General features: G+C 37.7%; 1 protein-coding gene across 6 annotated transcripts in view; it reads left to right on the top strand.

Annotated features, from left to right (window-relative positions):
* POU2F1 (POU class 2 homeobox 1) overlaps positions 1 to 21,520 on the top strand; it is a 122,205-nt gene that overhangs the window by 89,396 nt on the left and 11,289 nt on the right. For 5 of the 6 annotated variants that reach the window (XM_060197992.1, XM_060197991.1, XM_060197993.1 and 2 more), the window contains 6 exons: positions 6,160 to 6,301; positions 8,037 to 8,182; positions 10,027 to 10,206; positions 12,317 to 12,422; positions 15,360 to 15,705; positions 16,217 to 16,305. In XM_060197992.1, the coding sequence (XP_060053975.1) occupies positions 6,160 to 6,301; positions 8,037 to 8,182; positions 10,027 to 10,206; positions 12,317 to 12,422; positions 15,360 to 15,705; positions 16,217 to 16,305 (1,009 nt within the window). Of the gene's footprint in view, positions 1 to 6,159; positions 6,302 to 8,036; positions 8,183 to 10,026; positions 10,207 to 12,316; positions 12,423 to 15,359; positions 15,710 to 16,216; positions 16,306 to 21,520 lie in introns of those variants that run through there. The other variant, XM_060197996.1, reaches the window with a different exon arrangement.

Raw genomic sequence — 21,520 nt, 5'->3', positions numbered from 1 at the left:
TCTGACTTTTGAATGTTAATTTTGTAGCCTGACACCTTACTGTATTGCCTGATGATATTCAAAAGCTTCTTGCTGGATTCCTTAGGTTTTTCCATGTATACTATCATGTCATCTTCACATAGAGTTTGACTTCTCTTCCAATCTGTATCCCTTTAATTCCTTGCTCCTGCCTGATTGCTATGGCAAGAACTTCCAACACTTTGTTGAATAGTAATGGTGATAGTGGGCAGCCCTGTCTAGTACCTATCTGAGTGGAAATGCTTCCAGTTTTTCACTATTGAGTATGATGTTGGCTGTAGGTTTGCTATATATAGACTCCACTATCTTGAGGAATTCTCCATCTATTCCCATTTTTTGTAATGTTTTGATCATAAAAGGATGTTGTATTTTGTCAAAGGCTTTCTCTTCATCTATTGATATGATCATGTGGTTTTTGGTCTTGCTTTTGTGGTGCTTGCTTTTTAACACAGTTATCAGCTTTCCCATAGTAATTCATTGCAACAAGCTTAACAGGTTACTCTTTTCTGTTGTGTGTACAGAGAGTACAACTTATTTTGGTTATCAGCAGACCTTTGGGCAGAAGTAGCAGATTCTAAGTCCACTGACCAAGGCCACTTTGATTACAGCAGTAGAAAGCCCTGTTTATGCTGGGAGAAGGGGGAAGATTGCCACGAACTGCATTTTTCTCTAAGAAGTTAGTTCTTGATTTTCTCTCTTTCTTTTTACAAAATATTTTTTGCCCTTGTTGTTTTATTGTTATAGTTATAATTGATGTCATTATTGTTGGATAGGATAGAGAGAAATGGAGAGGAGGGGAAGACAGAGGGGGAGAGAAAGATACCTGCAGACCTACTTCACCACTTGTTAAATGCCTCCCCTGCAGGTGGGGAGCCAGGGGCTCGAACCGGGATCCTTAAGCGGGTCCTTGCACTTTGTGCTACATGTGCTTAACCCATGCGCTACTGCCCGACTCCCCTTGCTTTTCTCTTTAAAAGTTTTAAACCCTTGCTTGCCTCAATACCAGTAAATGATGGGAATTTAAAAGACTATGGGGAATGGGGCAGTGTGCAGTTGATAACTCACTGGATAGGACACATACCTTGTCTTTCATGTGACCCAGTTTTAGACCGTTGCACCCAGTGAAAGTGTTAGGCACTGTTCTCCCTCACCCCCCATCTCAAAAGGGTTGGTCAAGGAAGATAGATTATGTTGTAACTATACAGTCTTGCTATTTAAAGGATATCCAATTCTTAGTTCTTTATATGTATCAATAATATTGAGAGAAGAGGTTACAAGGTCTTTTAAGTATCTGGAATGAAGGGCAAGGAAGGTAGCATAATGGTTATCTCTCATGCCTGAGGCTTCAGAGTCCCTGAATCAGTCCCCTGTTGTACCGTAAACCAGAGCTGAGCAGTGCTTTGGAGGGAAAAAAAAAAGTGTAAAAGATTAGGTTATAAATAATTTTGGAGAAAGAGAGTGGCATAGAATACACACAAATACAATTAAGCCCAAACTGAAACTAATCAAATAAAAATCCATTACGGATGAAAAATCAAAAAAATATTTTTTTAATGTAATCTAGCAGAGGGCTTTCAAAATTGAATGTAAGGGGCCAGGTGCCTGAGTGCACATAGCGACATGCACAAGCACCTAGGTTCAAGCCAGGAAGCTTCATAAGAGATGAAACAGTACTGCATGTGTCTCTTTCTTTTTCCCTTTCATATCAGTTCTATAAATAAATAAAAATAAGTAAAATGTCATTTTTAAAAAGTGGAGTGTAATGGCTTAAATAGGTGCCTGAGTATATAGCATTTTTGTTCCAAGCATTCAGTGACTTACTCTGTAAATAACCTGTCACAAATAATACCTTCAAAGCTGGGGAAGAGTTAAACTGAATGACATTTACATTAGATGATATAAGATTATTCGATTTTTTTAAAAGTTGCTAAAGTAGAGGATAGATTTGAAGTGTTTACAAAATTCAGAAAAGGCTAATGTTTTATTTTTAGGTAATTACTGGTTGAAATATAAACCATAGTTTAAAATGCTATTCAAGTTAATTTGTGTGGTGTCATTCCTACCAACATTCTGTATATTTTTGGAAAAAGTATTCATTCTTTCTGTTTCTTTAGTAATTTATTTTTGTTCAAAGAAACTAAATGCATATTAGAAACATAAATTAAAGAGAAAGCGCAGCTAAATTTATGGGAAGTTTCATTTGTGAAGGAACAAGTTACAGTTCAGAAAGATTTACATAATTTTGAAAGATTTAAGTAATCAGGTTTACTTTATGAAAGAAGACTAAAGCCATAACAAGATTACGAGGGGCAAGCTAATAAGTTTAAATAAGTATAAGGTTGGCATGTTAGCATTGCTTCAGTTCTGATGCTATTTAGCACAACATACTCTTAGGTTCCCTGGTGACTGTTGCCTAAGAGATAGACTAAGGATGTAAAAGCTTTTTAAGAATCTTAACTTTTACCCAAATAGCAGTGATTTGCCTTTCTGTGATACTTGGCCTAGCATATTGCCAGTATTATTTTCCTCTTCATCCACTACCCTTTTATATAAAAGAACTTCCCTGTAGCCTAGTGTTCTGCTTATCCTATTATTTTACATGACTTGTTCTTTTTTCAGAATGACTGTTATAGCAGTGACATTTCACAAACCTTACCTGGTAGATTAAAGTACATTTATTCAGGAAGAGGAATGATCTTTGTTTCCATATATATATATATATTTTTTTTTTTTTTTTTTTTACTTTTCCTTTTGTTGCCCTTGTTTTTTATTGTTTATTGATGTCGTTGCTGTTAGATAGGACAGAGAGAAATGGAGAGAGGAGGGGAAGACAGAGGGGGAGGGAAAGATAGATACTTGCAGAGCAGACCTGCTTCACCTCTGAAGCGAGTCCCCTGCAGATGGAATGCTGGGGGCTCAAACCAGGATCGTTAGGCTGGTCCTTTTTTTCTTCTTTTCAAAAATAGATCTGTTGTAATCTTTCTCAAAATCTCTTGAAAAAAAATGTGATTTTTGCCTTTCCTGTTATTGATATTGTTGATGGGTTGTATTGATTGACTTACATATGTTGAACAATCCTCAAAACCCTGGGAAAAATTCCACTGGGTCATTATCTACATTCTTTTTAATGTGATGCTGAATATACTTTGTTAAGACTTTGTCTAGGATCTTAGTATTTACATCAGGAATATTAGCCTGTATTTTTCTCTCTCTTGCTCTCTCTCATTTTTTGTAATGTTTCTGTCATCTTTTGATATCAAGGCAATGTTGATTTTATACAAAGAGTTTGGGAGTCTTCTCTTATTTCTGTTTTCTGAGAGCTTAAAAGGCTTGGTAAATACCATCTGGTCCTAGACTTCTGTTTTTGAAGAGACTTTATGACACTTAGAATTTCTATGGTATCAGTTGTGATTTCTCTCCCTTTCTGATCTAATTTTTCAGTCATTTCCCCCTTTTTTTCCTCAGTGAATGACAAATTGTTTGTCAGTTTTGTTTGTCCTTTTTATAGTGCCAGGTCTTGGTTTCACTGATCAGTTTTTTCCTTTATTTGTTTTTGATGTCATTCATTTCTTCTTTTTTTTTCTTTCTATTTTCCTTCTCCTAATAGCTTTTGTTTTTCCTTTGCTCTACTTTTTCTAAATCTTTCAAATGTGAAGTTAAATTGTCTATTCAAGTTTTGTTCTGTTCATGTTGTAGACATCTGTTGCTGTAAATTCCTTCTTTTAGTATTGTTTTTTACTGTGTCTCATAAATTAACACTAGCTTATGTCATTTTGATCTGTTTCCAGGGATTAAATTTTTTTCCCTTCTTTATCAAATAGTTATTTAGTAGCATGTTGGTAAGTCTCCATATGCTTGAACTGTTAGCCGTTTTTTTTGTTTTGTTTTGTTTTTGGGGGGGGTGTGATTGCTAATTTAACTCCACCTGGAAGTATAAACTATGGCCTATGGCCTGTGGCCTGCCACTTGAAGAAATGTTTCCCTAGGTGAGATTGAGGTTGAGGCCACAGTAGTGTCACCAGTAAGAAAATAGTTTAAAAAGGTTTTCCTTTCTCTGGGTAACTTCTAATGCAAGTGTTAATTAATATATGGTATCCAAAAGTTGTACTGTAGAGGGGAGTTAGAAAACTGATAAATCCCAACTTAAAATAAATGTAGCTTGGTAGTTGGGAGTTGATCACCTCTTAGTAGAATTAGCTATGAGGTAAATAAGAAGTCTTGTTTTTCTGTCCTGTCAATAACCTAATCAAAATGAGAGGGTGAATACATTACACACACACACACACATATATTCCTTTGTATAAAATAACTTTTAAGATAATGGCTTTTCACATCTTTAACAAGAAAAATTCGGCTGCAAGAAAAGCTTGTATACATTTCAAAGGTTCTAGGCTTATAGAGAAAGACATCTTTTGTAATATATTCGGGGGGTCATTGTTCTATTGCTATGAGGTTACCAACTTTCCAGTGTCCATGAAGGTTTGACTAAGTGGGTCATACCTCTCTACTGTGAATTTCTGTCTGAATAATGGTTACAAAAGTTATCTTTTATAATGCCTGTTTTTTGTAACCAACTGTGAAATCCAAACTAGAAATAGATTTTTTTTTTTCACTGCTCCTAGAAATACTTTACAGGAAACAAAGAACTCGGAACCATTTCTAAAATTTAAAGTGATTTATGGGAAAGTTTGTTCATTCAGAAATACCTGAGGTTATTAGGTAATATCTATTCATCCTATAGGCATGATAAACTGAGTCTTTAAATTTTGTATTAGTGATTTATAAAATTATAAGATAATAGGGGTGTAATTCCACACCACTCCCACCACCAAAGTTCTGTGCCCCCTCTCTCCCCTTTTCCTGCCTCATGATCATTATCATAGTTCTCCCAAGGTCTTATATATGGGTTAACTTTTTTTATTCCAAGTTCATATGTTTTAGTTCTCTATATCCCACATCCAATATAAGTGAAAATATAAGTGAAATCATCCAATAGTTGTCCTTCACTTCTTTACAGTCCACTAAAGATAATCACCTTCAGTTCCAACCATTTTGTCTCGAAGGACATTGTCTTTTTTAGTTGCTGAATAGTACTCTATTGAGTGCATGTCCTATAACTTCTTTATCCAGTCATCTATTGAAAGGCATTTAGGTTGCTTTTATATTTTGGCTGTTGTGAATAATGTTGTTATGTACATAGGAGTGCATATGTCCCTTAAAGTTAGTATTTTCATGTCTTTTGGATAAATGCTTTGGAGTAAAATTACTGGATCATAATGTATTTCCATTTGTATTTAAGAATTCTCTGTACTATTCTCCATAATGGTTGCACCAGTTTGTATTCCCACCAGCAATGTAATAGAGTTCTCTTTTTTCATCTCCTTGCCAACACTTAACATTTCCTGTTTTATTGATGAAAGCCATCCTCACAAGTATGAGGTGGGATCTAAGTGTCATTTTAATTTGCATAAATATATATTTAAAAATATTATTTACATCACTTTTCATGGATTTAAGGAATGTGTTATAGTATCAGCACTGTGCTTTAAGACTTAGAAATATTTGGTATTTTGATACTTATATGTGGTAGCAAAGAGATTCCAAATAGAATATGGGACAGTTTTGAATGGTATTATATAACTGCTTTACTATTGTTGTCACTGGAATACCATGGTCAGTTTAGAGGAGGATTTTTTTGTTTGTTTGGTTTTTAGCCTCCAGGGTGGGCTAGGGCTTGATGCCTACAGTATGAATCCGTTGCTCCTGGTGGCCATTTTTTCCATTTGTTGTTGTTGGTTAGGACGAGAGAAATTGAGAGAGAAGGGGAAGATAGAGAGGGGGAGAGAAAGATAAACACCTACTTCACTGCTTATGAATCACGCCACCTCACCCCCCCAGCCTGGGGGCAACCAGGGGCTCAAACCGGGATCCTTGTGCACTTAATATTATGTGTGCTTAACCTCGTGCACCACTGCCTGGCCCTCTTAGAGAAGAATGTTTTTGTGGGCCTTAGTAATAATGATAATTGATTCTGTCTAGAATAAGTATTGGAACTGCACCTTTTTAAAGACCATAAACTTACTAGTGAGTTGAATTTCTCCTCTCTCTTTCTCTTCCTCATTGCTTTGTATCACCTTGCAGGGTGATGTTGGACTTGCTATGGGTAAACTATATGGAAATGACTTCAGCCAAACTACCATCTCCCGCTTTGAAGCCTTGAACCTCAGCTTTAAGAACATGTGCAAACTAAAACCACTTTTGGAGAAGTGGCTAAATGATGCAGGTAGGTGATTGTATAGGAAATGTCATCACTGTTCATTGGAATTTTTTGGGAGGTGTTTGTATAAATTGGGGTTTATATTTCTTATTTCATTATTGGGTCTAAAGAACCTGATGTTCACTTATTTTGGGAGGATTAGTTTAAAATATGGCAATATAAGTCATTAAGCATTCCTCTAGCTGGTCTACTAATTCTAATCATTATACACATTCAGCTCATATTTATGCCTTGCCCATAGTTACAGAAAGTTGAAGGAAGAGAACAAGGAAGACTGTGTAGATAAACTTGAAAACCGAGTTCGTTGATTGTTCTTTGTACCTATTATTTCTGCTTCTGTTATTTAAAGTGACCACATATTTCATACATTTAAAAGTTAAGCTGCTCATTTTAACTTCTGTGTTTTAGTCTGAAGTTACCTTTTGTAAAATGTATTTTGAGTCATAAAATCATTTACTGGGATAGTTGTAATGGCTTCCTTAGTAAGTATTCCATAATTTTTAGCTGTAGATATGATTAGAAATCAGGTCTTTGGAAAACACAAGCCTATAGCAACCACTGCCATGCCCCGCCTCCCCCCCCCCCCCCCAGCATACACATAAACTCCCTGCTCCATGGACTGGATGAGTCCCCATCTTCTGTAATATTAAATTGAGTTTCACAGAGAATAATAAGTCTCATTTAACAGAATTCTGAGTGCTTTTTGTTTGTTTTTATTGTTACATGCATTTCACCACTCTAGGCTGACTTTTTTTAGATAGACAGTGACAGAGAGAGAAGGAAAAAGACACCACAGCACTGAAACTTCACCCAGTGTATTGGGGCCAGACTCAAATCTAAATTGCAAGATAGCAAAGCAAGTGCACTATCAAAATAAGATCTTTTGCTGGCCTTAGAATCCTGTTTTAATTTTTTTTTTTTAATTTAAATTTTTAATTTAAGAAAGGATTAGTGAACAAAAGCATAAGGTAGGAGGGGTACAACTCCACACAATTCCCACCACCCAATCCCCATAACCCACCCTCTCCCATGATAGCCTTCCCATTCTCTAGCCCTCTGGGAGCATGGACCCAGGGTCATTGAGGGTTGCAGAAGGTAGAGGGTCTGGCTTCTGTAATTGCTTCCCCGCTGAACATGGGCGTTGACTGGTCGGTCCATACTCCCAGTCTGCCTCTCTCTTTCCCTAGTAAGGTGTGTCTCTGGGGAAGCTGAGCTCCAGGACACATTGGTGGGGTCTTCAATCCAGGGAAGCCTAGCCAGCATCCTGGTGGCATCTGGAACCTGGTGATTGAAAAGAGAGTTAACATACAAAGCCAAACAATTTGTTGAGCAAACATGGATCCCAAGTCCTGTTTTAATTTTAAAGAACTTACTGGGTTGTCAGAAAAGTCATGACGCATTTTTGCATATTATTACCATGACTTTACTTGATTTTGGGAGTGGGAAGCTGCCCTAGATAATAAGAAATAAAATGTGAGTTCACTTGCAAGATAAATAATTTCCAAAAATCTTTTTCCTTTTATGCCTAGGACTAACAAATAAAGCCAAAACATAAGAGCAAATCTTCAGAGAGGCAGAGTAGCTGAGTGTAAAGGAAGGGATAGTGAACTGCTATCTCTGAAACAAATTTTATTCTAGGACAAAGGATGCCAATAAGAGCCATAGAAAGAACTCTTGTTGCATATATGTACTATATGCATGAATCGTGCTCAGCCTTACTTGTGGTCTTCTTTCTTAACAGAAAATCTCTCATCTGATTCAGCTCTCTCAAGCCCAACTGCCCTGAATTCTCCAGGGATGGGAGCTGAGGGCTTAAATCGGAGGAGAAAGAAACGCACCAGCATAGAGACCAACATCCGTGTGGCCTTAGAGAAGAGTTTCTTGGAGGTCAGTGAGGTTTTTACTTTTCATGTACATGGGATTCTTTTATATTGCTATTATTTAGAACTGAGGTGGGCATGGCAGTCTTAGCTTCATGGATGTTTATAAACAGTGCAGGAAGTTAAGTGAAAGAAGAATAAGACACCAAAGTTACTGATCATGAAGGGAGACCAGAGCACTCAAGGCTTTAGGAGAGAGCAAGTTCACATCTACATGAACACTCAGTATGAGAGAGACATGGGCATTCCACAGAGGAAAAGATGGAAAGAACTAAGAGATCACCTCACCAATGTGTCCTGAAACCTCACCACTCCAGAGCTCTACCCCACCAGGAAAAGATAGGTATGAATTGACCTGCCAATATCCATGTCCAGGGGGGAAACAATTACAGAAGCCAGACCTTCTACCTTTTGCACTACATAAAGAATGTTGGTTCATACTCCAGAAGCATAAATATTAGGAGAAGATGACCAAAGGGCTCTGAACTCTAGTTCCATCAGGACCCAAGAGAGAGAAGAGGAAAGAAAAGGGGAAAAAATAAAAATAAAGACACTTGGAATAGTAGGTGTGACTTAGAAAGAGAAGGCAAGACATAGAAAAAAATGGGCAAATATATATAAATATAGATAGTTATAGAAATAATACTTAACCCATATCTGTAAACTTGGAAGAACTAATGCAGTTTCCAGTGAAGGGAGTGGAAACAGAACTCTATGTTAACGTCTGTGTTTTATTCTGAAGTTTCCTTTTGGAAAATGTATTTTGAGTCATAAAATCACCACCAGAACTCTGGTGGTGAGAAAGGTATGAAATTAAACCTCTGTTATGTTATAATTTTTTAAATCAATATTAAATCACTAATAAAAAATTTTTTAAAGGTGGGAAGGAGTTATACATAGAACACTAATGGTATATCAAGGAGCAAGCATATTTTGCTTGTAGATATACTTGGTATCCATGTGCTTAAATAAGTAATTAGAAGTTTAAATGAATTCAACAGCTCTTTGGCTTTTTTTTTTTTCCCACCAGGGACTATCCTAGTCAACACTTCAACAAAAATTTAACTTCAGTAATTCAGGAAAAGTTTGAGCATAATAAAAGAAGCACTGAATCAAGAGTCCTCATCAGAGAGTACTTGTTAATTTTGTGACTGGGCAAGTTAACAAATTTCATATGCAGAGGTACCATCATCTTTGAAATACCTGCTTCATGTACTAAAAAAGCACTGAAACTTTTTTTTCCCCCCACCATGGTTATGCCTGGGACTTGGTACCTGCACAACTCCACCACTCTCTTGGCAGCCCATTTTCTTTCTTTCTTTTTTTTTTTTTTCTTTATTCTAATAGAGAAAAACAGAGGGAGGGAGGGAGGGAGGGAAAAAGAGAAAAGAGAGACATCTGGAACACTGCTCTACCACTCATGAAGTTTCCCCTTCTGCAAGTATGGACCAGGTATTTGAACCCAGGTTCTCAAATATGATAAATTTATTTGCTCTACCAGGTGTGCCACTGCCTAGCCTTCACAAGTGCATTCTTAAATGGTTGTGTAGGTTGCTCATTTTATTCAAGATTAAAGGCTCTTAAATGAAAAATTAAATTTAAGAATAATTAAATCTATATAGAAAATACATGCTTATTAGAATATTTATCTATAGAAGTTCTTTGTTAAAAGTAGGTTAATAAGGCCATGCCCCCTATAAAACATTAACCCCCCAATAAAGAAAAAATAAATTAAAATAGGGTCATGCCTCCCAGCTGCATTCTTTGACGTTCTCCATCTGATTCATTTATTTATGTAAGATCATGCTAGTAGTTCAAAAAGTTATTCTAGAAGAATTTTTTTCCCTTCAGAATCAAAAGCCTACCTCGGAAGAGATCACCATGATTGCTGAACAGCTCAACATGGAAAAGGAGGTGATTCGTGTTTGGTTTTGCAACCGCCGCCAAAAAGAGAAAAGAATCAACCCCCCCAGCAGTGGTGGGACCAGCAGCTCTCCTATAAAAGCAATTTTCCCCAGCCCAACCTCACTGGTTAGTAGGAAAAGGGGAGGGTGGGAGGTAAAATAACACACACTCAGTGCAAATCTTTAGAGTACTATTAGATCCATTTTTATTTCATGATCTTTACAATTTTTTTCTGTATATAAATTTGCATTTTAAATTATACCAAGGTAGTTAAACTTCATGTTGTTTTTAATCCAATAGTTTCCTAATCCCTCTTATTTTAAAATGAATAAATTTTCCTGTTAACAGTTCCATCATCTATCTCCTCCCTCCCACTCCCTCCCCCCTCTCTTTCCTCTCTCTCTTTCCCTTCCTTTCTTCCCCAGAGCATTACCCAGCTCTGACTTAATAGTGGTACAGGGGATTGAATCTGGAACACTCAGGCATGAAAGCCTTTACATAACTATGTTGCTGTCTCATCCACCTCATTATTTTTTTTTCCTGGTATAGTTTATTATGTTACTGTATAACCACAAAGGAAAAAAATTCATTGATGATTTTAGTTATTTCAAGAAATCTTTACTTTTTACTTATGTCAGAAACTAAAGCCCAATTTATTAAACATTATGTGACTAAGTGACAGGAAATACCCAGATATCCTTGAACTCTGAACTTCTACTAAAACAGTCACTCCCAGACATGTGACCCTCTCATATATAATCTCAACAAGTCACTTCTGTTTGCATTAAAATAGTGTCCTTAAACTGAGACAACACATATGGCCATGTGATTCTCTTGATCTTTTTTCTATGATTCCATGGTCGTAACCAGGATTTCAAAGATAGGAAGATTGTTGAGTTGAGATTTCTGATTATTTTTTTGTTAATTTGTCTTTATTTCATTTGAATACCATTCTACATGAGGAGGCTTCTCAAATTAACATCAACATTAAAAACACATTTCAGGGGGCCAAGTGGTAGTGCACCAGTTTAAGTGAACATAGTGCAAAGCGCAAACAGCCCAGTTCAGCTACCGGCTCCCCACATGCAGGGGTCACTTCACAAGTGGTGAAGCAGGTCTGCACGTGTCTATCTTTCTCTGTCTTCCCCTCCTCTCTCAGTTTCTTTCTGTCTTATCCAATAACAATAATGGAAAAAAAGATGGCCATCAGGAGCAGTGGATTTATAGTGCAGGCACTGAGCTCCAGCGATAACCCTGGAGGCAAAAGAAAAAAAAAAAAGAAAGAAAGAAAAATCATTTCAGTTTAGTAAGTTTAGACTGTGGTTGTTAAGTGGTGGGCTTTTCTCATTCAGAATAAAAGCAGCTATCTTGTCCCACAAGTAGAATATCAAAGCAATACAAGAACTCGCTGCTGAATGGTATTCTTGTATAAGTTCATCTAAGGGGCTAGAAAGATAGCTCATCTGATAGGATGTATATGTGTTATTAAATTCCTAAATTCAAATCCCATTACCACATGGGAGTGCCACAACACTCTGGAGGAGCTTCATGGATGGTGGAGCAGTGATGTGGCTCCTCTCCCTCTCCCCAGCTCACTCGTGCTCTCTTTCCCTCCCTCTCCCTCTCCCTCTCCCTCTCTCTCTCTCTCTCTCTCTCTCTCCCTCCCTCCCCCCCCAACACATGCGCTCCCCCCCCCCATCTGAAATAAAAGAATGCCTGAAACTCTGGCACTCACCCTGCCCCCTGGAAAAACATTCAATTGATAGTGTATTTCTTAGTGATTCAGAGTATATCAATTTCAACATTATTGAAACATTTTGCTTTTCATTATTTCTTTGAAAAACCTGTCAAAGATATTTGTCATATCAGTGAAAAATCATCTTTCAAACAGAAAATTCAATATAGGAACTTTTTCTTAATTCTGAGATCAAAGAGTAATGATAAACTCATTTCCTCTTAGTCCCTTTTCTTCTGTTACATCTAGAATTTAGCCACTTTTTAAAAAATTATTTTATTTATTAATTTGTTTTTTTAACCAGAGTTCAGATTTGGCTTATGGTAACATGAGCAATTGAAGCTGAGACTGTGAAGTTACAGGCATGAGAATCTGTTTGCATAACTATTATGTTATCTCCCTAGCCCAATTTTAAACCTTTTATATGTAAAATAAATCCACATTATGGATTTTTAAATTGACTCCTAAATACCTTTGCATATTTTCAATTCCGACCTGTAGGTGGCAACCACACCTAGCCTTGTGACAAGCAGCGCAGCCACCACCCTCACTGTCAACCCTGTCCTCCCTCTAACCAGCGCCACCGTAACTAACCTCTCCATTACAGGTAAGCCACTGCAACCTTTGAAATTTTTAGCTAAGACTCTAACCAAAGATATGCATTGCTTTAAAAAAAATATTGTATGTGAAAACCTGAATTCCAAAAAGAAATTAGGCACAGTTTGTCAGAAGGAATACTTTCACATCCTTTATTATCTTTTTTGTTCTTTTTCACTTTATTTCTACATTAATCTTCAGGTTATCTTTACAAAATAACAGTTTCCTTTTTTCAGGTAACTCCTCCTTAATAACCTTCAGTAGCTACAGCTTTCTGCATTTAGGGGAACTTCCAAACTCAGTTAATAGGATGTTATATTGAGTCTGGACTGAATTGTCCACTAATCTTATCCCCATCCTACCCCATCTCTTTCCTTACCTTTAGGACATCTCCATAGCCTGCAGTGTTGTCTCACAGCAGTAAAACAACTCTAGCTTAGATATCAGTTCTTTGAGAGATTCCTCATATTCTTTTCTACCTACTGAAATTAGATAATTTCAGTGCAATGAAATTGATCAGAGCAGATACTGTTTTCTTCTTCTCAACTAAATTAGTTTTCTCTCTTTCTCTCTCTCTCTCTTTTAGTTGTCACCAGGGTTATCTCGCTGGGTCTTGGTGCCTGTACAATGAATCCACCATTCCTAGTGTCCATTTTAATTTTTTCTTTTGGTAGAACAGAGATATGCGGGGGGAGGGGGCATACAGACACAGCATTTCTTCATGCTCATGAAGCCTTCACCCCTCCTACATGTGAACCAGGGTCCTTGCTCAAGCTAATGTGTACACTCAACCCAGGCATGCCACCATGAAAAAAAAAAATGCAGACCCCTGCATTAATTTTCTATCCCTAGCTAACAACTTAGCACTAACTAAATGGCTTAAGCCAACATGCACTCCTTCTCCCACAGTTCAATGGGTGAGAAATTTGGCCTGGGTTGTAACTTAGTCTGCTGTTTAAGATCTTACCAGGCTAAAATCAAGATTTTTAGGGACAGACTGATCTTATCTGTCTGTGAAAATGTCTAATAAACTAACGACATTTACAATAGTGATGGACAAAGTCTTTAATGCCCACCCCCAAGTGGCATCTGCCTGTCAGTGCTCATGCCTTTGTGTAATCATCTCCCCCTTGAATGTGGGCAGGGCCTCTGGCTTGTCTCTTTATCAGTAGAATGGAGTAAAGATGCCATTCCTATGGTTGTATTACATGATGTAGGACTGAGTCTTGTTAGCATGCTCTGGGAACCTGCCTGGTTTTTGTGTAAGTATGCCACATTATACCTTCATTTATGAGTTGATAGACTTTTGTATCATTTCTTATTTGGGACCTTTTTGAATATTTCTGGTTGTATCTTTTTGAGTTTGCTGTCCTATAAAGATACTTTTTAGGTTCTGCGTCCCATATAAGTATGGGAAAGATTAGTAGATTATTTCCTAACACATAATATTCACTAAATTAACTCCCATCTAGCCTATGCAGTCTGACTTGATAATACATAGTGAAGCCAGGCAAAACACACATGTTACCATATACAAGGATCTGAGTTCAATCCCCATATCCTCATCTGCAGAGGGGAAGTTGTATTCAGAAGCTATAGAGCATTGCTACAGATGTCTCTCTGTCCTTTCTCTATGTACCTCTATATCTCACAGTGATTTGTGCAGGCACTGAGCCTCAGCGATAACCCTGATGGCAAGGAAGAAATTCAAATGTTATAATACATAACATTAAATGACAGCAGAAATAAGTGTGCCTATCCTATCTTGTCTTCTAGACAGCATCAAAATTCATCTCATTGGAGGCAGTTGACATCTTCTTCAGGGTGAAAGGTTTTCTATCCTCTGAGAGCTTGATGAGTTGTTTCTACTGTAAATAAAGGAACTTTTAGTCAAACTTGCCCTTGGGACTCCACAAGCCTAAACCTTTGCTCACCATAGTGCTACCACTAACCACACTGACCTTTAAGTACTTTATTGTAACAGTTCAAATCAAGTGCTTTCAAATACATGACACACACCATTTTCAAAGACTTATACTGGGTTAAGCTCACATGTTAAGAGTGTTCAAGAACCCTGGTTTGAATCCCCCGCTTCCCACCTGCAGGGGGAAAGCTTTGCAAGTGGTGAAGCAGGGCTGCAGGTGTCTCTCTGTCTCCCTTCTGCCTCTTGATTTCTGGCTATCTCTATCCAGTAAACAAATAAATTAAATTATAGCTTTGTTAATAGATTTCTATAATAACCTAATGATAAAATGATAATATTTTGAGTATGAGTTAAAATATGTTGAACCTTTTTCTTTCTACCATTTTCAGTATTATTACTAAAACATTGTAAATTACATATGTATTCTATTTCGGTTGACATCATTGATCCTAAATGGTAGATAATACCAGAAGTGAACTTTTGTTTTCAGTAATGTTATTTTTAATGTAAATCAGCAATTTGTATCTAAATGCTTGTTCTTCTCCATAAAGGAAAAACAAATTCACAGGGAAAAAAATCTTGATTATTTTCTAAGGTCTGTTAAAGAATAGCTTTCTAGATCTTCATTTGCGTGTGAAAATTTTTATGAAACTCATGGTAACATTGTATGTTGTTGTTTCCATGAATAAAAAAACTCTACCAGATTACCTTTTTTTTTCTTTCTTTCTTTCTTTCTTTCTTTTTTTTTTTTTTTTTGTAAGCTAACAAATGAAATCAGTGAAATGATACTTCATTAATCTTGTCTCATAAAGTAAGGTCCCTGACTTTGATTCTAAAATGTTCATTCCTTTGTGGATATGAATTTCCATGGAAACACTAAACTAGGTTTAAAAAAGAAATAGAGAAACTTTGATTACCAGATACTAGGTGAATTGTGTCGCAATTGGTCCTAGAGTATGAATAAACAGAGTCATACCTTCCACAACCTTTGCAGATCACCATCTGACCCAGCTCTCTTTTCAGGCACTACAGATACCACCTCTAACAACACTGCAACCGTGATTTCCACAGCACCCCCTGCCTCCTCAGCAATCGCATCTCCCTCCTTAAGCCCCTCCCCTTCTGCCTCAGCCTCCACCTCCGAGGCATCCAGTGCCAGTGAGACCAGCACAACACAAACCACCTCCACTCCTCTGTCCTCTCCTCTGGGGACCAGTCAGGTGATGGTGACAGCATCAGGACTGCAGACAGCAGCAGCTGCTGCCCTCCAAGGAGCCACACAGCTGCCAGCAAATGCCAGCCTGGCTGCCATGGCTGCAGCTGCAGGCCTGAGTCCTGGCCTGATGGCACCCTCACAGTTTGCAGCGGGGTAAGGCACACCCTTCTCTCTGCATATCTGAAAAGCATTGTGCAGGCCTCCTGAAATTACTACATGGGGATTAATCTGTAAAAGGCATGCCCACAATAGCATAGGGACCTGTATGGTGGTAGGGCAGCCTGGAGAGGCAGTGGTCATAACTGTTTTCTAATTTCATATGTAGATAAGATAATCACAAGATCCCTAATTTTATATTATCGGTGAAAAGAAATACTTTTAAGTATATTTCTTTCTTGTTTTTTTGTTTTGTTTTTGTTTTCCTTTGTTGGGGGAGAGAGGTTGAGGTTAGAGAAAAGTACCGAGAAAAATCAGATGAGAGACCAGTTTTGCTTTTTCTATGGATCATGGCCTTGTCCTGCTCTGTATGAGTGGATGTCAGGGCACATGAATACACTTACCTCCCTAACAGTCCCCAGCTGGGTTTCCCTTCCATCTCCCTGGGTGCCTGGTCAGATAACCATTTTCATGTGGTGGTCAAGTGACTGTTCTCTTGCTCTTGCAGAGGTGCCTTACTCAGTCTCAATCCAGGGACTCTGGGTGGTGCTCTCAGTCCGGCTCTGATGAGCAACAGCACGCTGGCAACCATTCAAGGTCAGTAGAATCTTCTCTTTACTTGGTGCTCTTTCTTCTCTCTCTTTCTTATCTAATGGAGGAAGCCTACTTTGCTGGAGGTGATAATGATTAGCGACAATACCTACCAACCTGAGGAAAATATTCTTGTAAAAAGCTTAATAATAACAAGAAATATATTTTAGGGAGTCGAGTAGTAGTGCAGTGGGTTAAGTACATATGTCATGAAACGCAAGCCCCCGGCTCCCCACCTACACGGGAGTCGCTTCACAAGCGGTGAAGCAGGTCTGCAGGTGTCTGTCTTTCTCTCCCCCTCTCTGTCTTCCCGTCCTCTCTCCATTTCTCTTTTCTATCTAACAATGACGACATCAATTACAACAACAATAAAAAACAACAAGAGCAACAAAAGGGAAAATAAATAAATATAAAAAAATTTTTAAAAAGAAATATATTTTAATTTGGTACATTGTAAGAAACCAGGACTTTCATACTGCTGTTTGGTTGACGTGAATAGACGTAAGGTAGAATTTTCCTCTTATAGTTTATCAAAATAGTCATCTAAAACCCATCTCCAGGTAAACTGGACCACATGAGCCTTTCAACACCCACCCATCCAGTCTCCCAACCATGATGAGAATTGTCAACACAGAATGATGGTCAGGTGCATTGTGCAGGCTTTAGAGCCTTATTCTCATTGTATGCTGGCCTATGTAGACCCAGTGTTTTCACAGCATATGTGTTTTTGGACTGTAATGTCTCTTTTCTAAGCCTGATTAAGTCCCTTTGGGCCTGTGTGCTGTCAGTCGCCAATAAATCTAGATCCACTTATCCTGTAGAATAAGAGATTTCCCTTTTTGCTTTGGAACTTTTTCTGATGATGCTTACTATTAGGTGTTCTGGAGGAAATAATTTGAGAGACATCATTATATATTTGTTTTTTTAATGAGATAGGGGAAGAGAGAAAAAAGAACACTAAGTCTGGTTTATGTTGGTGCTGGGTATTGAACCTCAGATCCTCAGGCATCAAAATCTTTTGTGTAACTAGTATCCTGTCTTCCCCAAGACATAGCTATATTAGTCAGAAGATATTTTGTTCTTAAGATGAAAATATTTCATGCTTAGAAGAAACTTCTTGTAGAATTTTCTTAAAAGAAACATGCTGTTAACCAGTGAAGATGACCATTTTATGGCTTATGTCCCTATGATGTACTCTAAAGAACATTAGTTACAGGTAAAACCCAGGTATAATTTCCATGCTGCCCTTCTGTTATAGTGACTTTCTGAGAGCAATTATCATACCTGAAACTATTGACTGGATCTGCAGAGCTTTTGTTAATTGGGAATATTTCTTTTTGGAAAAAAATATTTATGAAAAAAATCACTTTTTTCTCTTATATCAGGGAATCTCTGGGCAAGCAGAAAAGTCTATACTAAGGCTTAGTTTAGGACAGTATTTGGAAGATCTGGAACCCTCACTCTGAATTCTTAGAAAGCTCCAGACAACACCAGGCCTCACAGTTCCTCACTCAGTATGTAGTTTTGTCAGGCATCTTTCCAGTTTTTTAGTTTTTTTTATGTGTTATATCAGAAACCAACCAAATCATTGCTATCACTAGAAAATAACTCAAATATATATGAGAAGGGAGATACTAAAGGACTGTCAGATAACAGGATAATAAATGAAAGTGTCCAGTTACTTAGAACAAAATATTCTGTTACTGGCTCTGAGTAAGCTTAATAGAAAAATCCTCATCTGTTAGAATAGTCCCAACTTTAGATGAGTCACCAAAAGCTACCTGTGTCACTATTTCCTTTGCCATAAACTCATTCTCCTTTGTGAAAATGAAAGAAATCAAGTGTTTTGCATTGGAAAGTGAGAGATTTCATCACACTTTGTGTTTCATGTGATAATATAGATGTATTTTAGTATATGTGCTGCCAAAGCAAACACAATATAGATGTATTTTAAAACTAAGACCATTTTGAAAGATAGTTTTATCTCATTTATCAGGCAGTAAAGCATTCAGAATTATTGTAATATCAGTTGTCTTGACAAAAAAATTATAATTTTTTATTTATAAAAAAGAAACACTGACAAAAACCATAGGATAAGAGGGGTACAACTCCACACAATTCCCACCACCAGAACTCCGTATCCCATCCCCTCCCCTTATAGCTTTCCTATTCTTTAACCCTCTGGGAGTATGGACCCAGGGTCATTCTAGGGTGCAGAAGTTTAAAGGTCTGGCTTCTGTAATTGCTTCCACGCTGAAGATGGGCGTTGACAGGTCAATCCATACTCCCAGCCTGTCTCTCTCTTTCCCTAGTGGGGCGGGGCTCTAGGACACATTGGTGGGGTCGTCTTACCAGGCAAGTTAGGTTGGCATCATGGTAGCATCTGGAACATGGTGGCTGAAAGAAGAGTTGACAGACATATAAAGCCAAACAAATTGTTGACTAATCATGAACCTAAAGGCAAGAATATTGCAGATGAAGATTTGGGGGGGTCTTTGTTTTGTAGATAGATAGCTAGTAGGCCTATATTACTTATATTCCAAAAGGCTCATGACTATATCAGTTTTTTTGTTTGTTTGTTTTTTCCTCAGCCTGACATCTGATATGCAGGTGGACCCAAGTTATTGTGTGGGGAGATGATGTCATGGTTGGAACAAAGGCTAGAAAACTGCATCAGGGAAGAGAATAGCTCCCAAATATGGGAAAGGTATAATATTGTTGACTGTAAACCCCACCAATTTGATCTGGGGTCCATATTCAGCTTAGGAGCCTATGTAACCTCTGCATCCCTGTAGATCTGAGTTCACATTCTGTGGTCATGAGTAGGAATGTTTCAAGCTGCCCCAATTTCAGGACCCATCTTCCTCAGGTGGAAGACAGAGTATGTTGTCTAGCCTCCCTTCAGAGGATGGAACATTCTCTACTGTTGTTGATCCACATAAAGGTCAAGGTCCTATGGGGGCCCACAGAGGTGTCTATTGTGTTGTTCCTGGGGGAGATGACCAGTAACAATGGAGAGAGGTATCTATTTGAGGTCTAGGCCTATGAAGTCTGTTTGGGAATCTCAGGACTCTCCAACTAGGGCCCCAGCTGATGGGGTGGCCTGATAGTGACTAAAGAGTCATCATTAAAGTATGCCAGTCTCTTGCCCTTATTCAGCTTTTACAGTCCTTACTTTGATAAGGTTAGCTTTGGAGTGAGTGAAGTATAATAGGAAGTAGTAGGTGAGGAGAGTATCTAAATCTAAGTAGAAACCATTTCATTAGGAACTTTATGGTGTCTTTTTAGGCCTTTCTACTTGCTTGTTGCATATATTGACTCACTGCTAAACAGTGTATTTTAATACCTTAATTTCTTTAGTTACTTTGTTCTTCAAACAGAGGTTATTTAAAAATCAGTAATCTTCAGAGGCCAGGTGGTGTAGCATCAGGTAGAGTGCAAATGTTTGAATGCACAGGACCCATACTCAAGCTCCTGGTCCCCACCTGCAATGGTGAAGCTTCATGAACAGTGCTGCAGGTGTCTCTCTTTCTCTCACTCTCTCTTTCCTCAGTTTCTCTCTGTGTTTATCTCAAAAAAGAATAAAAAGAATTCAAATTTAAAAATTAAGTGAAAAAACAATTATATAAAAAATCAGTAATATTGGGGGCCAGGAAGTGGCGCAACTGGTTAAGTGCACATATTACAGTGCACAGGGACCTAGGTTCAAGCCCTTGGTCCCCACCTGTGGGGGCTGAGGGGGGAGCTTCACAAGTGGTGAAGCAGGGCTGCAGGTATCTCTCTCTCTCTCTCTCTCCCTCCCATCTCAATTTCTCTCTGTTTCTGTCTGATAATAAATAAATAAAATATTTTTTAAATTCCCTTGTAACCCTTTAAAAAATCAAGAATATCCATTAAAAGAATAATTATTTAATTTTACAAATGCCTCCAGATAGATTAAATATTGGTTTGTCAGGAAAGTCATGATGCAAAAAAAGGGGAAGGATACTCAGAAGTAATAGATGTGACTTAGAAAGGAAGAAAAGGCAGAACCATAGAATAAATGAAGATTGTGTATATATATATATATATATAGTTAGGTAGTTATCTTCTTCTAGCGTGAAATAATAGTCATCCCTTAACTATGACCTTGGAGAGCTAGTATAGTTCCCAGTGGAGGGAATGAGGACACAGAACTCTGGTTGTGGGAAAGGTTTGAATTATATCCCTGTTATCTTGTAATTTTATAAATTAATATTATAGTTGCTAATAAAAAAAGAAAAAAGTAAAGTGATACAGTTTTGCAACAGATGACACTAGTTCATTTTTGGAAATACTAGTGTCATTCGCATCTGTGTTATTGCTGTCATTTGACAGGTGACAGTTCTAGCTTCATTTTAAAAAAAAAAATGAGCAGTTTGGTTGAGTTTTGAAGATTTTACAAGTTGAAGATGGAAGACCAAACTGCATTTTCGCCATGTTTTTCTTCCATAAAGAGTAGAATTTAGGCCAAGTTTGTGAAAAGTTCTGTAAATTTCAGTGACAGTGCTCTACTAGAACATCAATGCCAATGATGGTTCACAAAATTCTGTACTGGTGACTTTTATCTCAATACTCCTTGATCAGGGAGGCCCACTGGCATTGATAACAAAATAAAGGCATTGACTGAGTCAAACCCATGTTACTCAACATGAGAGATTACAGAAACATTGAACATTCATTATTAAAGTGTTTGAGACCAATTGAAGAAGCTGAGATATAGAATCAGCCTTGATATTTGGGTTGTTCATGAACTCAAAGTTCATTCAAGGGCACATATAAACATCTGCAATGTGCTCATGTAAGCATAAGGAAAATATTCCTTTGTTGAAGTGACTGATACCTGGTGCTAAGAAGTGGATTGCTTACAACAGTGTGGTATGCAATGGCCTTAGTCACAACATGATGATTCTCCTCAAGTGACATCAAAAACAGACATTCATGAGAGAAGACATATTCTCTCGGTGTGATGAGATTTTAAAAGTGTTGTGTTTCTCAAGCTCCTACCAAGAAGCTAAACAGTCAGTTTGAATATGCACTGTCAGCAATTGGACAGTTTGAACAAATCCATCATTCAGAAACATCCAGAGCTCATTAATTATAAAAGAGTTGTGTTCCATTATGACAGTGTAAAACCACACACAAGTTTGATCACCCCTCATAAATTATTGGAGCTTGGATGGGATGTGTTGCCACAAACACC

The sequence above is a fragment of the Erinaceus europaeus genome, chromosome 9 (assembly GCF_950295315.1).
Source record: "Erinaceus europaeus chromosome 9, mEriEur2.1, whole genome shotgun sequence".
NCBI classification, from domain to species: Eukaryota; Metazoa; Chordata; class Mammalia; order Eulipotyphla; family Erinaceidae; genus Erinaceus; species Erinaceus europaeus.
This window is presented reverse-complemented; position numbering and strand designations above follow the sequence as displayed.